Below are 15,491 nucleotides of genomic sequence, written 5' to 3'. Positions count from 1 at the left end.
TCAGAGGAGACCATCCTCGCCTCCACCAACGCGGTGGGGGTGTGAGTCCTCCCTGTGACCCAGGTGCCTGCTGTCTCACTTTGTATGGGCCGAGCTCCTTCATAAAGCGTCTCATCAGCCCTGCCCTCTTTGTCGTGTCTTCTGTTTCTCCCCAACCTGAGGCTGTTAGAGCGGATTCTGCCCCCTCCCTCCCTCCTCATCCAGCTCCCTTTATCCATCTCTTCTGGTCTCACATCTCCCGTGAAGGTTTAGCCTGTCCCTTTCCTCTTTGCTTATGATGCTTATATCCCCAAATTCCCTTCCTTCCCTACCTCCCAGTCATTCCAGAATTGTCTACATATACATCTTAATTTTTCATAACTTCCCAGTCTCCTTCCGCATCCCCACATTAGCGTCATTTTAGATTATACTGTGTGTAGTTATATATTCAGCATTTCTTCACTTAGCAAATTATTGGAACCATTTTCCCTTTTCTACTAAATATCCTTTCAAAACACGCTTGTTTACTTTTGTGCCGAATTCCTGTAGATGAACCGTTCTCCTTGCACACTCAGTTTCTTTCCTGATTTCTTACTATTAAACATTTGACCATAAAAAGTTTTCTGTACACAGATCTTTCTTTGCGTCTTTCATTATTTCCTTAGGATAAATTCCTAGAAGTGGAATTACTTGGATCATAGGGTATGAGAACATTTGTGAGACTCTTGATACAAGTTGCCAAAATGACCTCTAGAAAGATAATAAGGTGACTTTTTCAGAAGAGAGAAAGTACTTTTCAAGATTTAGAAAATGCTTTTTCTTTTTTCCTTAGGGGGCAGTCAAAACTTCACAGAGGGGAAATCCGGTTAAATTCAGAGCTGGATTTAGATGACGCCATTCTAGAGAAATTTGCTTTCTCAAATGCCCTTTGCCTCTCAGGTAAGTTATTGCTACTTATCAGAGAAGGTATCACACAGTGTTCATTTCATCCAGGAAGTTAAAGGATTTAGTAGACTTTGTCGTATTTTCGGAGTACTTCAGCAAAGCCTTATAATTCCTTCTTTTTTTATTCCAAAAGAATATATATATAGTATAGAGTATAAATACAGTATCCATGCTAGTTAATTATATACAGTTAATTAATTGCTACAATTAATTGTATTGATAAAGCTTACCTGTCCAAGAATACTTTTATATTATTGTTGTTGCTGTTGTTATCATCACTCCCTTTGTTCTCTGCACTTCTGTCTGAGATTGCTGGTCTTAGGCTGTCTCTAATCCAGGCAGAGAAAGCTCAACCTTGTGTGATTGGGCACAGGCCTCTTTGTAGAAAAGTACACCCTGGTTTTTCACAATAATGGGACAGAGGGTCACAGTGGCTCTCAGTTTTTCCAGATAGATCCATACACCTGTATGAAACTGCGGAAGTTCTCCAAGAAAGGTTCCTGCCACCAGTCTATACCAGGCTGCTCAGATGGCTTGTGCATACCAGCCAGGAGGCTTTGGGACTTCTGAGCTGTACCCGCTGCCCAGAGGAGCGGAAGGGAAGGCCAGGAGAGTCTGGTTCCTGACCCAGCTACAGAGCCACCCTTCATTCCAGGGCGTAGCTCATCCTCTGGGCCTCTGAGATGTAGTATGAGAAAATCAGGGATTTTACCCAGCGTAGCTTTAATCTGCCAGCAGAGCTTGGAAACTGACTCACTGTCTTCTAGCTTTTTCTACGTAGTGCCCTCTTTTATAATATAATAAGTAACTGTTCTAAAATGTCAGTTTCATATTTTTTGGACATCTGCTTCTTAAACTATTGTTAAATGGCAGTGAAGGTACTTGCAGTTTTGCATTTTGTAGAAATGTGATGATAAATGTTCCATCGTTAATCTTTTTTCTCTAGTGAAACTTGCTATCTGGGAAGCATCACTGGATAAATTTGTTGAATCTATTCAGTCGATTCCAGAGGTATTATACTAATTTTATGCTTGTTTTTGAAGACTGAGTTCTATTGGGGAAAAATACAAATTTCACACTATAATGATGAATTTAGAAGTACAACAAACTAGTAATGAATGGTAAGAAAGCTACACTGAATTTAAGCAGGAAAAAAAATCCAGTTACATATAAAATGATAAAGTAAGAAACCTTTTAAAACTTAAAATTCAAATTTTGTGTGTTTATTAGTCGCTTAGTCATGTCCAACTCTTTGTGACTCCATGGACTTGTTGCCCACCAGGCTCCTCGATCTGAGAAATTTTTCAGGCAGGAATACTGGGGTGGGTAGCCCTTTCCTCCTCCAGAGGATCTTCCCAACCCAGGAATCGAACCTGTGTCTCCCGAATTAGCAGGCAGATTCTTCATCACTGAGCCACCTGGGAAGCCAAAATTCAAATTAGCTTTCTCTAATGGTATAATATTTTTAATGTAACTGAATTGAAAGGAAATTAAATGTTTCCTATCAAGGAAATTGTGACCACTTTTCTCGATTAAAGAAACAAATCTTTTGACAAGTTCTGAGAAAAGTAGTAGCATGAAAAATGCATCTATAGTTATATCAGAATTTCAAACTACACATGTTAAAAACCATGCCTACTGTAATTAACTTTGTTTTTACTATGGAGGAATAGTCATACTTGGGAAAAGAGCCCCTGGTTTTTCAATAAGAGATTAGGAGTGTACATCATAGAACATGCTAGTGAGAAGGGACATGTGTGTATGTATGTATCTATTTCTCCCCCTCCCAAATAGGCTTTAAAAGCTGGGAAGAAAGTGAAACTATCTCATGAAGAAGTTATGCAGAAAATGGGTGAACTCTTTGCCCTAAGGTAAAATTTTCTCTGTAAGTGATATACTTCGTATATTTAACAATCAGCAGAAAATATCCCTGTACAGTAAAGAGCAAGCATTTGTACCTTAATGGGAATTGCAGCTGTTTTTATTTCATTCGTTATAAGCATGAACAACTCTGACCCATTAGAAGCAGCTGGGCTGTGTTAGGACTTTACTGGAAGAAATTCTGCCTGTGCAAGAGAGACCACAATTAATCTACAATAAACCTCCGTTGGAGAGCACAGTCGGTGTTCTCCAGAGGTGGAAAGACACATTCTAGAATTTGAACAATGGGAATTCTCAGTACAAGTCTGTCACTGCATCATAACTCTGAATAGACCTAATTGCTACAGAAAAGTGATGTATCATCTTTCGCTGACTCTGAGACACCATAAGATGCCATAGGAAAGTGAAAATGTTACCAGCTAGCATATGAGACAATGCTTTTTTATCACAATTTTAATTTTGCGCTTCCTGAAATAGCTCTTTTTTAGATGTAGATTTATCACATTTTATGTATTCCCAGGCATACATAAAAAGGAAAACATGAGGGAAGTAAGTTGTCTCAGGCAATGACAGCTGAGTCACAGTTGCCACCTGTAAGACATAATCACTTTTAAAGATGCCTCTGTTTTCAGAGATGTTAAAAATGGGAAGAACAGTGTCTTAAAACTGATGAAGTACAATAGTGCATCATTTAAAATTAAGTTAAATTAAAAGGCCTTCAGTTTATTTTATTCTTGTAGTTTTCCCAGGATTTATGGAGTGAAACATCCTGAATCTTGGTGTTTTTCTCACTAGGCAGCATTCTTGGTGCTTCAGCCCTTCCGTGTGTGGGATGAGTGACTGGGGTTTATTGTCAGTAGTATATCTAAGGGTTGTTGTTCCACATTTTCCTTAGATATTAAAACTTGGCCTAGCGAGGAGAAGTGGACCAGGGTTCCATCACCCATGCCTTCCTCATAGCTCAGGGACCCCAACTCAGGACACCAACAAAAATAAAAACCCCTATGTCAGGAGCATCCTGCAGTCCATCTAAAGCCTCGAGCTCGCTAAGAAGTGGGATACAGAGACTTCTTTCTCCTCTGCTCCTAATGATGTGAGCAGAATTCCATATAGTGAATTACTATATCAAAACTCAGAAATTAGGACTAAATATGTTTAGGTTTGTGAATAGTTTCTATAGAGCCTTACTGTTCTTATCCTAAGTTTTCTTCTTTTTACAATGAGAGTGCTTATGTGTTATTCAAAGGAATATGGTGAGTCTGTGAAGAGATATAGTAGAAATGTGGCAGGTTATATTGGGTGAGAAATTAAGTCATAAATTACAGATATGGTATGATCCCACTTGTAGACAAACAGCATATTCATATGCCTCTTGATGTGTATACATACTACCAGACATGTAAGTGTGTGTGCACATGTGTGCAAAAAGCAGATCCTGAAGGACAACAGCAGAGTGTTGGCAGGGCCTAAAGGAATTGAGTTGTGGTGTTAGGGTAAAGGGCCTACCAGTGTTTTCTGAGTTTTTCTCCAGGGTTTTTCTTTTTTATAGTGAAAAACTATTTATGTGTTACTTCTACAATGTAAATTTTCTTTTAAAAACAAGCTCAGGCTTCATATGTAAAAGGGTAGAAAGAGAAAGAATTTGCTTATCCAGTGTTTGATCAAACACTGGAAGGATACTGAGGAAACCAGTAGTCATGTGAATACCTATCCACACACACGCATGCGTGCATGTGTAACAAACTTGAATGAAAAAAGAAGCTTCAAAATTTTTTACATTGGGTTTTCTTTTATCTGCTTCATAACTGTCAGTGTAAATATTTAATTAATTTGGTTGCAGATTTTGAAATTTTTTTGTTTACATGTTTCTCAGAAGTATTATAAGAATCAGCATTTAAAACTGTTTTTATAAAATGCCATACAAATAAGAAATTAAACATATTTACAAAACAGAAATAAATTCACAGACATAGAAAACAAACTTGTGGTTACCAGTGGGGATGGGGGAGATAAATTAGGAGTTTGGGATTAACATATGCTCACTGCTGTATATAAAATAGGGAAACAAGCTCCTACTGTGTAGCACAGGAACTATACTCAATATCTTGTAATAACCTATAATGGAAAAGAACTGAAAAGAGTGTATATATATATATATATAGAGAGAGAGAGAGAGAGATGTATCTATGTATGTATAATTGAATCACTGCTGTACACTTAAAACTGACACAACATCATAAATTAACTACACTCCAATCAATGAATAAATATCTTCAAAAAAGAAAATAGAGACCATGATTTTTTAATTCAAGATACAAATTAAAAGTTATGATTTTCCTTTTTTTAAGACACCGTATAAACTTGAGTTCAGACTTCTTGATCACTCCTGATTTCTACTGGGACAGAGAAAATCTGGAAGAACTTTATGATAAAACTTGTCGGTTCCTCAGCATTGCTCGTAGAGTTAAGGTATGTATTTTGCACTTCTGCTGAGAGAGAAAGACACAGTGTCACCTCTAAGTTGTATGACGGTGTGAAGAGAATTTTTTAATTAAGTAAACATGTCTAACTGCTTTTGAAGAAATGTCTCTTTTGACTTCTGGACAGATCTCTAGATTTCCCACTCGCATCCTGTGTACAGACAGTTTTCAGCTTTCACGTCAAAGGATATTCTGAATTTTACTCTAGAGGCTCAGTAAGATTGGTGAGAGTCTCGAGGCCTAGTAATCCAGTAGGAGATTTCTCATCAAGTTTCAAGCAAGAGTTTGTGAGGTCCAGAACTTTACTGGCAACAGTGAGAAGAAGAATGAAACTTTTTAAAAAGAATCCTTTAAGACAGATGAAGTGGTCGGTATGAGGAGGCCAGGGAGAGAGAAGAGTAAGGATGACTGGTGTTTGCTGTGGGCAACAGGTAGAAAGATGGCAGACATAGAAAGGTTGGGGGGAGGAGGAGGAGCCACGTTTGAGATATGTGGAGAGTACAGTAGCAAGAGAACAGCCACTTAGAACTGTCTCGAGAGCATTTAGAAGCATGGGAGAGAGGCAGCTGATGGAATAATGGACATAGGTGGAGGTGGTCATGACGGAGGTAAGCCTCACGGGGGTGGAGAGTAGAAAACACACTGGACGTTGGTATCGTGTGCACACGTAGTTCTGCGACGTTTAATCACATGTGTAGATCCAGGTAACCACAAGGTCTGGATACAGGTCTGTCCTGTGACCACAAAGATCTGCCTTGTCTCCTTATAGTAACACCACCGTCCCTCGCCCACCATCCCTAACCCTGGGCAGTGACTAATCTATTCTCCAGCTCTGTAATTTTGTCATTTGGGGATTGTTATATAAATAGAACCTTACTGTGTGGCTTCTAAAATGGGCTTTTTTCAATGAGTATAACACCCTTGAGATCCCTCCAAGTCATTGTCTATATCAAGCCCTGCCTTCCTATGAGCTACCTAGACATTTGGAGGGGATTCCATTTTGATTCATCTGTATCATTTTTTACTATGTCTCTCTGCATAGATATTTGGTGGTTGCTCTAGGTAATCCATTATGCATACCTTTATCACAATCCACTCTTTTCGACATTTCGCCAGATTAAATCAAGTAGGGAAACTGTATGACATGTATATCCCTCTCCTCTCCACTTTGAGAACTTCATCAATGTTTCAGTTTTTGCTTTGACCACCAGCATAATTCAGAAGACTCAAGAGGAGAAGGAAATTCTCTCATATTTACCCATGTTTATTCTTTCCTTTGTTCTTTTTTTTCCTACAGTGAGTTCTAAGATTTCTTTTCCTATTTGTGCTCTATTCCAAGAACATTCTTTAGCCATTCTTTCAGGGTAAGTCTGCGAAAGCATAGTCTCTTCAGTTTTTCTTCATCTGAGAATATCTAGCCATCCCCTTCATTCCTGGAGGATCTTTTTTTCCCTAGATGAAGGATTCCAAGTGACAATTCTTTTCTTTCAACACCTAAAAATTCCTGTCCCACTTTCTTCTGGCCTTCATGGTTTCAGAAATCTGCTCTATCTCTGATAATCTCAAATCTTTAGTTATACGCCAATGAGTCTTTGAGGCGCTCTTCTCTTTTTTGAATCTTTTCAACAAATGGTGCTAGAACAATTGGATAGCCATGTTAAAAAAAAAAATGAGCCCTAGTCTTGTCTTTATACCATTTCTAAATGAATTAGAGACCTTTAAATATAAAAGGTAAAATTATAAAAGCTCAGGAAGAAAATATAGGGGAAAAGGCCTCATGACCTTGGGGAAGGTAAAGATTTGTTAGGACAAAAAAAAAAAATCATGAACCTTACAGAAAGAATTTGATAAATTGAACTTCATCAAAACTAAAACTACTGGTCTTTGAAAGACACTCTTTAGAATATGAAGGGCAGAGGCTTCCCTGGTGGGCCAGTGGCTAAGACTCCATGCTGCCCATGCAGGGGTCTGGGTTGGATCCCTGGTCAAGGAACTCGATTCCACATGCTACAACTAAGAGTTTGCACGCTGCAGCTGAAAGTCCCTCTTGCCTCAATGAAGACTGATAATCCTGCATGCCCCAGCTAAGTCCAGGTGCAGCCAAATAAATAAATATTTTTTAATTAAAAAATAAAATAATACGAAAAGGCAGATCACAGATATATTGAGAATATTTCCTCCCACAGGTTGGAAGGAAATATTCTCAACATACAACCTGACAAAAAGACTGGTCTGGAATTCTTTCCGCTCAAAAAGACAACTCGGGTTTTCAAATGGGCCAAAAGGATTTGAACTGACATCTCACAAAATATGTGAACAGTCAAGTGAATGTGAGAAGATGCTCAGTGTTATTGTCTGTCAGGGAAGTGCAAATTAAACGTCCAGTGCGCTGTCACTAGACACACATTAGGATGACTACAATTAAAAGGACTGACAATCCCACGTGTCAGGAGGGATGTGGAGCAAATGGAAGTTTCATACGTGACTTGAGAGAATTTACATTGGTATAACCACTTTCCAGAACAGCCCGGCAGTTCCTCAGAAATTTAATTGTGTTACTGTATGATCCAACGATTCGATCCTGAGTATTTATTCACGAGAAATGAAAACATATGTGCTCACATTGATTTGTACCTGCATCTTCATAGCAGCTTTAGTCATAAAAGCCAAAAACTGAAAACAGTGAAACGGCCGCTAATAGGTGAATGGATAAGCAACTGTGGGGTAGCCGTACAGTGGAATACCACTCAGCAGTAAAAAACAGTTACCGATCCATGCAATAGCATGGATGAATGTCAGGATCATTCTGCTGAGTGAGAAGAATCTAGACACAGCAGAATACATGCTACTATATTTATAGGAAATTCTAGAAAGACCAACTTGTAGTTACAGAAAATAGACCAGTGATTCCCTCGAGCCGTAGATTTCAAAGGGGCAAAGGGATTTGGGGTGATGGAAATGTCACTTCAGTACTTCCATGGTTGTATATCTGTCAGAAGTCTTCAAACTGTATATTCTTAGAATGGAGACAGGGGCACTTTATTGTATGTAAATTATGCCTCAAGGAAAATTTGGAAATAAAGCCTCTTTTGAGAATTCTTTAATGACATTAAACAAAAGCATCAACCTTGCTGAGCAGCGGTACTTACTGGGGATGAATTTGAAAGTGCTCAAGAGTTACAGCTCTTAGATGTCTCCCCTTGTCCTCTTGGAATGAAGATGTTTGGTGGAACTCTGACTGTTGGGATGAAGTGTACAGATTATTGCCACCAAGCAAATGTAGACCTTTTCTGGTAACCAGCCTGTAGTGCTGAGTTGGGTTAGTAACAGTTGCTGAGCAATAACTAAGATAAACCAGCTGCATGGCAAGTATGAACTCAGACATTCTACTCCCAGCCCTTCATTGTTTCCTGCCTCACATCGTGGCATCCTTTGCTATTGATGCCTGCGGTGTCCTTCGCATGTCCCTCGTGGACAGGAGTACAGGAAAAGAGCCTAGGATCACGGTCACTAACAATGAAGGTGGTTCGAGCAGGAAGCATCCTGTGTGTATGGCCCAGAGGAGCAGCAGAAAGACAGGAATGTCTTTTAGGAACTTGGGATGAACACTACATTCAACGTGAAAGTCACAGCTGAAGATGAGAAATGTCAACACAGGATCAGTCATGACATAGATGTGCAGTGACGAAATCAACTAGCTGGAAGATCACAGAGCCAGGCAGGAAGGGGAACCCTGGAGAAAGTGCCGCTGCGTCTTCACCAAGCAGCCGGAGTGGATATCCTAAGAGGGCACATGCGGCTCAGCAGGGACGGTGCTCCTCCGAGTGGCTAGGCTTCCTCCATGTCCAGTGTAGGAAAGTCACCCTGCAGCCCAGGAGCAGGTGGGCAGGGTCCCCTCAGTCCCACTACTGGAAGAGTCCTGGAACATGTCCATTCTGTGGTATTTTTAAGAAAAAAAATTTTATGTGAGCTCTGTGCAGCTATAATGCTGATTTCTGAATCCTTAACCAAGTACCCAGGAGAGTTTATGCATTGCACTTAATCAGTGCTGTAAATAAGTGGAAAATAATTCGGGTAGTGTCCTGAAGGATAAAAATAAAAGTATGTTTAAATTTGGCACCACCTGCCTCTCTGCTTCTGCAGCACTTTGTTTGCATTCCTTGGGGGCTTCCCTGGTGGCTCAGATGGTAAAGAATCTGCCTGCAATGAGGGAGACCCAGGTTTGATCCCTGGGTCGGGAAGATCCCCTGGAGAAGGGAATGGCAACCCACCCCAGTGTTCTTGCCTAGAGAATCCCATGGACAGAGGAGCCTGGAGGGCTACAATCACTGGGGTTGCAGAGTCGGATACGACTGAGCAACTAACACTTTCTTAGGGGCAGCAGTTCATGCACCACGTTGTACTGATCTAGTGAAGTGTACAGGTTTGGTTCCTGTAAGAACCCCCTTCCCACCTTCCCAGTGTAGTTTCTTTTTTTGTTGTTGTTGGTTTTTTTTGTTTTGTTTTTTTTCCCAGTGTAGTTTCTTGAGGCAAGGAGAGAGCACATCTTAGTGCGTCTGCCTCTTCTTACAAGGTTGTTAATTTCAGTTCAGTTCAGTCGCTCAGTTGTGTCCGACTCTTTGCGACCCCATGAATCACAGCACACCAGGCCTCCCTGTACATCACCAACTCCCAGAGTTCACTCAGACTCACGTCCATCGAGTCCGTGATGCCATCCAGCCATCTCATCCTGGGTCATCTCCTTCTCCTCCTGCTCCCAATCTCTCCCAGCATCAGAGTCTTTTCCAGTGAGTCAGCTCTTCGCATGAGGTGGCCAGAGTACTCGAGTTTCAGCTTTAGTATCATTCCTTCCAAAGAAATCCCAGGGCTGATCTCCTTCAGAATGGACTGGTTGGACCTCCTGGCAGTCCAAGGGACCCTCAAGAGTCTTCTCCAACATCACAGTTCAAAAGCATCAATTCTTCAGCGCTCAGCCTTCTTCACAGTCCAACTCTCACACCCATACGTGACCACTGGAAAAACCATAGCCTTGACTAGACGGACCTTTGTTGGCAAAGTTAAACTCCTTCTAAACGTAATCACCACCCCCAAAGACCTCATCTCTGGATACCATCACACTGGAGGTTAGCTAGGCTTTCAGCATGAATTTGAGGAGACAAACCATTCCACCCATATTACCAGCGGTCCCTGGAAGTCCACTTTTTCTTTAGAAGCTAAAGGACTTCCCTAGAGGTCCGGTGGTTAAGACTGAGTTTCCTCTGCAGGGGGCACAGGTTTGATTCCTGATCGGGGAGCTAAGATCCTACATGTTGCAGGGCAAGTAAGCCCACGTGGTACAGCACCTGAGCCCGTGTTCTGCCAACAAGAGAAGGCTACGCACACGGTGAAACTGAAGCAAGTCTGAGCACTGCCACGAAGACCTAGGGTGGTCAAAATAAAGAGTTAATGCTACTTTTAAAAAAATGTAGTTTGAGAAATGCTAAATTTAAGATGCAAGAAGGAAACCAATAAGATGGTGTTTTATAGACAGAAATTCGGGCAGAGCAGTTTAAAAGGGAAGCACTGTGTTTACAAATCGGTTTTGAAATGTTTGCCAAAATTTTGGTGATATCTTTAATAAAGATGTTTGTCTCCAGCATCCAAAGAAATAAGTAACAGTAAAGCAAGAAATTTGGGCAGAGGAGAAATCGGGATTAACCATTTATATTTGGGACTTATCAAAAAAGTTTTTCTTAAATCAGTCTTTCTTAAAATGTAGGATACATACACTTGTGTAAGAGATGAACTTAGGTAACATATGGACCCTGAAATAACATGTAAGCATGAAAGCAAGTAACACTTGTGTTCCATGTTGAAAAGAAACGCTGTAGTTTGGCTTTCATGGCTCTTGACTGGCCCTCGGATGTGTAAGCTCACACTTTCCCAAGCATCAGGCTCCACTTTGTGCAGCCAACACCATTTCACATCATGCACATTTTCCATTTTTTGGCAATGATAGTTTCCTTCTGAAATAAACAGAATTTCTAAGTCTTTGACTTGAATGCAGTTGGCTCATGTGTACCACAGAAGCAGTGATGGTGGGATGGAAACACCCAAGTCCAGGAGACATCTCCACAGACCATCTGGGCATGATCATAAAGCGAAGAGCTGGAAGACAGGAGGGACAAGATTGGGACTCTGGGAACTGTCATCCACACTCAAGGGGAGGTCCAAGAAGTCTCAGAAAACAATGTTGGAGGCAGAATTTGGTCCCTAGAGGAGAAGAGCCAAAAGGAAGCTTGTTTCCAGGTGTTGTCAAACACTTGAGTTAATTGAGGTCTTGTAATCTAACCAAGAAAGGGTGTTAAAGTTACTCCTGAGACATCTGGAAGTTCCAGGGGAGTTGAGGTAATATCTACAACTTCTAAGGGCTAAATTGGGTGCTGAGGAAGTGGAAGAAGAAAATGTCTTTAGTCAGAGTTGAAGGAAAATAGAAGAGGGTTGGGTCAGCATTTTGAAAAGAGAAGCAAGCCTAAGGCTGAGCATATTTATAGACCAAGATCAGGCAGCCAGTAGCAATAGGAAGAGGAAGGAGGCAGCACTGTTCTAAACATTTGTACAAAGTGGCAACTGCAGGGTGCCCATGGAGTCTGGAGGAGTGGGCAAACACGTGTTACCAGTGTGGCTCCAGGTGTTCGCTGTCGCAGTGCTGTCCCATCCTCCTCTTTGTGACCCCATGGACTGAAGCTCACCAGGCTTCTCTTTCCATGGAATTTTGCAGGCAAGAATACTGGAGTGGATTGCCGTTTCCTGCTCTGGGGTTCACTCTCACAGTTTAATGTTCTGTGCACAATCGTGGTAAATATGGTGCACTAGCACCTTTCAGTCAACCTAGACATGCATCTGTGATTTGCCTCGAATTTCCACCGAACATACCTGCACTCTTGGCACACATACCTCAGAAATTATCAAGGGGAATCCAAAAAATAATTTTAAAAATTTGTCTTCCAGACTCTGTAATTTCCAAAGGAAAGTGAGATACAGAGAGATTAAGGAGGTATACCTTGTCAGTGGCCACATTCAAGTCTTTAATACAAGAGTCTGTTTCCTGTGACCCTCAACTAGCTTGTAGGATATCAGAAGGCAAACCTAGAGCATCTGCAGTTAAGCTTTAAGAGCAGTGCCATCTAGCGGCAGTGGGTAGCAGGTCAAGTTTTGTGTTCGGGAATTTTTGACAGTGGGACTTAAGACCAGTTTTAATATTGTAGACGGTAATCCATTGTTTTTGCCGTCTTCAGGCCATACTAAAAGAATCGTATATCAAGTTTTCTTTTAACTGCTTAAAATTTACCAAGGGCAATGATGAAAAACTAGGACTCAAAAAACTTTTAGATCTTCCATCAAAATCTTAATAGAAGAGCTTTGGTATGCTATTTTTTGCAGTAACATCTGTGCATTACAAAATGTCCCGGTGGATTCACAGAAAGGAAACAGGTAGCTCTGGCAGTTTGCCTTTGGAGAGAGCCAAGGAGCAAGAATTGAAGGGCTCACCGCATACCTACTTGAAACTCGGAAATTTGAAGCAGGCAACTGTTATCTTTAGTGAGTTCGTTTAAATACACAGGGTACTTTCTTGGATTTTTACTGCTGTAGGTCATGAATGAAAAGCTTCAGCACTGCATGGAACTAACAGATCTGATGCGGAATCACCTGACGGAGAAGAGGACACTCCGCCTGGAATGGATGATTGTCATCCTTATTACCATAGAGGTAAGTTAAAACTTTTATGAAAGCAACTTAACAGAAGATAATAGCAGGAAAGAACATGACATTGTCCTAAATACTTAAGTCTGTCTGCAAATGAAGCAAGTTACAAGTGACTGCGGTAATATTTTGAAAATGCATTAAAGTGTGATTTTTGGAAAAGTTCCACATTTTATCTGGCTGTGCTGCGTGGCTTGTGGGATCTTAGTTCCCTGACCAGGGACTGAAAACAGGCCACGGCAGTGAAAGTGCCAAATTGTAATAACCACTGGATTGCCAGGAAATTCCCTCATTCTAAGAGATGGCATTTAGAGAGTTCTCACTATAAATTTGTAACATACAGCCCAGCAGCAAGCGCTTGTGCCTCAGATGTGCAACAAAGTTGTTCTTATTCCAGGAGCATTTTTCATGAATCACAATCAGAAAAGTCATCTTAGGTTTGTGCCAGTGATTTGTTACACTTCTTTTTATTTGTAAGGTGCTGTTTGAACTGGGACGAGTATTTTTTCTGATTAAGTGATGACCAAAGGAAAAGTATGGTTGCAAGAGACACTCGAGTTCTGCAATCAAACGTTAACTATCATCTGCTGAGATGCCTTTGAATAGGTATTTTTTCTTAAATCAAGGAATTGTTGCAGTGATCTTTTTCAGTTTCTAGTATTGCTGCTTGAATAAAAACTATGAAGAACCCAGCATCTGGGTCTATAACCCTGATAATTTGAAAGGATGTTCATTTTATGTATTTTAAAGAACTTTGGATAATCTTGGTATCTGGGAAATTTGGGCATTGCTCCTAACCTACCCCCAGGGAGTCCCAATCTTGGCCCTAAGAAAACATAACAAAAACTCCAGTTCTGAAATACGGAAGATAGGCTTTAATGGCAGAAATTAACTTTGCATCCTGTTTTTATGTGGCATGAGTCTGCTCACTGGCACTTTCCTTTTATTAATCCATACTTTCCATCCTTTCACTACCAAGTTAGTCAGAATATCCCTTCCACACAGGAACTTTTTCTCACACACTTTAGGGGAATTTAAAATACCAGGTACAAAGATTTTAATACTTATATGCTCTCTTGAACTGATAAACTCCTTTTTATCTTCAGCTTATTTTTATGCATATTCCCCCCTGCCCTACTACCCTCTCCATCACATGAATTTTTTTATGTTATATACATATCCAGAGTATTAATGTGCCATATTGGGACACTGTCACTTTACAGCTTAACTGCTACACTGTACGCAACCAAGATTTATTTGCTGGAATAGTGTAGAGTTGCGTATCCTGGTGTGTCTCAGGGCACTGCAGGTATCAGTCTTGAGTACCACCAGGTGCCTATGCCAGGGGTACCCAAGGACTTTCCAAGCAACATGTTGGCATAGATAGCTCAAGAACTGCTTTCTAGATCAAGTTCCACACATAAGTACGTTCATAAAAACGTTGCGCCTATGCTTACACCTCTAAGCAGTTTATCAAGCCTGCTCTCCATTTTCCCATCTCACAATGTACAGAAGGCATCATCTCACCCATCTTCATTTTAGTTTGATCCACTATATTTTAAAACCTTTAAGTATATTTAACCTGCATTTAAGGAAGTCCCTAGTGGCTCAGCAGTAAAGAATCCGCCTGCAATGCAAGAGACGTGGGTTCAATCCTGGGTCAGCAAAGATCCCGGAAGTAAGGAGATGGCAACCCACTCCAGTATTCTTGCCTGGGAAATGCCATGGACAGAGGAGCCTGATGGGCTACAGTCCACGGTGTTGCAGGAGTCTGGACATGACTCAGTGATTTAACCATCATCATCAACCTGCATTTAAAAATTCTTTAGAAAGCCAAACAAGGTGTTTTTGAAAACACATTGATTGGGTTATCTCTATACTCTTTCTTGTTTCAATCGAAATACAAAATACTAAAATGGTTTGTTTCAAATGTTAAGTCTTAGATTCATTTCCATGTAACCATAGAGACAGACAGATACTGGGAGGAAAAGAGAGAATGTAGAAACTGTTTATGATTGCCCTATGTCATTTTTTAAAATAAACTCATGATTTCACTGGGAAAAAAAAAAAAAAAAAGCCAAACAAGGACAATTTGAAATACTGGTCAACAGAACTTTCTTTAATGGAAACCATGTTATCCATCCCTCCATCCCCCGTTAAGAGGACACTTTCAATAAAAACTTTCCCTTAAGTATCCATGCGTACAATTTGTTTGGGTCAACTGTCTAATAAAATTTTAGTTAACAAAGAGAGCATGAACATTTAGTGCATTATGGTCATAGCAAATTAAAATTTAACACTTCAATTTATACACAGATATGTTACAAAAAACATTACAAAAAACAAGATAACAAAACCTTCAAACATAAAAATTTATTAGGATAACATTTTTGGGGGGAAATATAACACAAACAGTCTTTCAAGAAAAAGGAACATCATTTACTTCTGTTTAAATGGATCATG

At 40.3% G+C, this 15,491-nt stretch overlaps 1 protein-coding gene across 7 annotated transcripts in view; it reads left to right on the top strand.

Moving 5' to 3' along the window:
* The window catches only part of RMND1 (required for meiotic nuclear division 1 homolog), a 35,245-nt gene extending 20,023 nt beyond the window's left edge, over positions 1–15,222 (top strand). For 4 of the 7 annotated variants that reach the window (XM_040238688.1, XM_040238691.1, XM_040238690.1 and 1 more), the window contains 6 exons: positions 812–918; positions 1,871–1,935; positions 2,719–2,795; positions 5,154–5,274; positions 12,918–13,034; positions 13,507–15,085. In XM_040238688.1, the coding sequence (XP_040094622.1) occupies positions 812–918; positions 1,871–1,935; positions 2,719–2,795; positions 5,154–5,274; positions 12,918–13,034; positions 13,507–13,548 (529 nt within the window). In that variant the 3' untranslated portion in view covers positions 13,549–15,085. Of the gene's footprint in view, positions 1–811; positions 919–1,870; positions 1,936–2,718; positions 2,810–5,153; positions 5,275–12,917; positions 13,035–13,506 lie in introns of all 7 variants that reach the window. The other 3 variants (XR_005720816.1, XM_040238687.1, XR_005720817.1) reach the window with 3 other exon arrangements.
* The last annotated feature ends 269 nt before the right edge of the window (positions 15,223–15,491 follow it).

This window comes from Oryx dammah, unplaced genomic scaffold (genome assembly GCF_014754425.2).
Source record: "Oryx dammah isolate SB20612 unplaced genomic scaffold, SCBI_Odam_1.1 HiC_scaffold_4, whole genome shotgun sequence".
Lineage (NCBI taxonomy): Eukaryota > Metazoa > Chordata > Mammalia > Artiodactyla > Bovidae > Oryx > Oryx dammah.
This window is presented reverse-complemented; position numbering and strand designations above follow the sequence as displayed.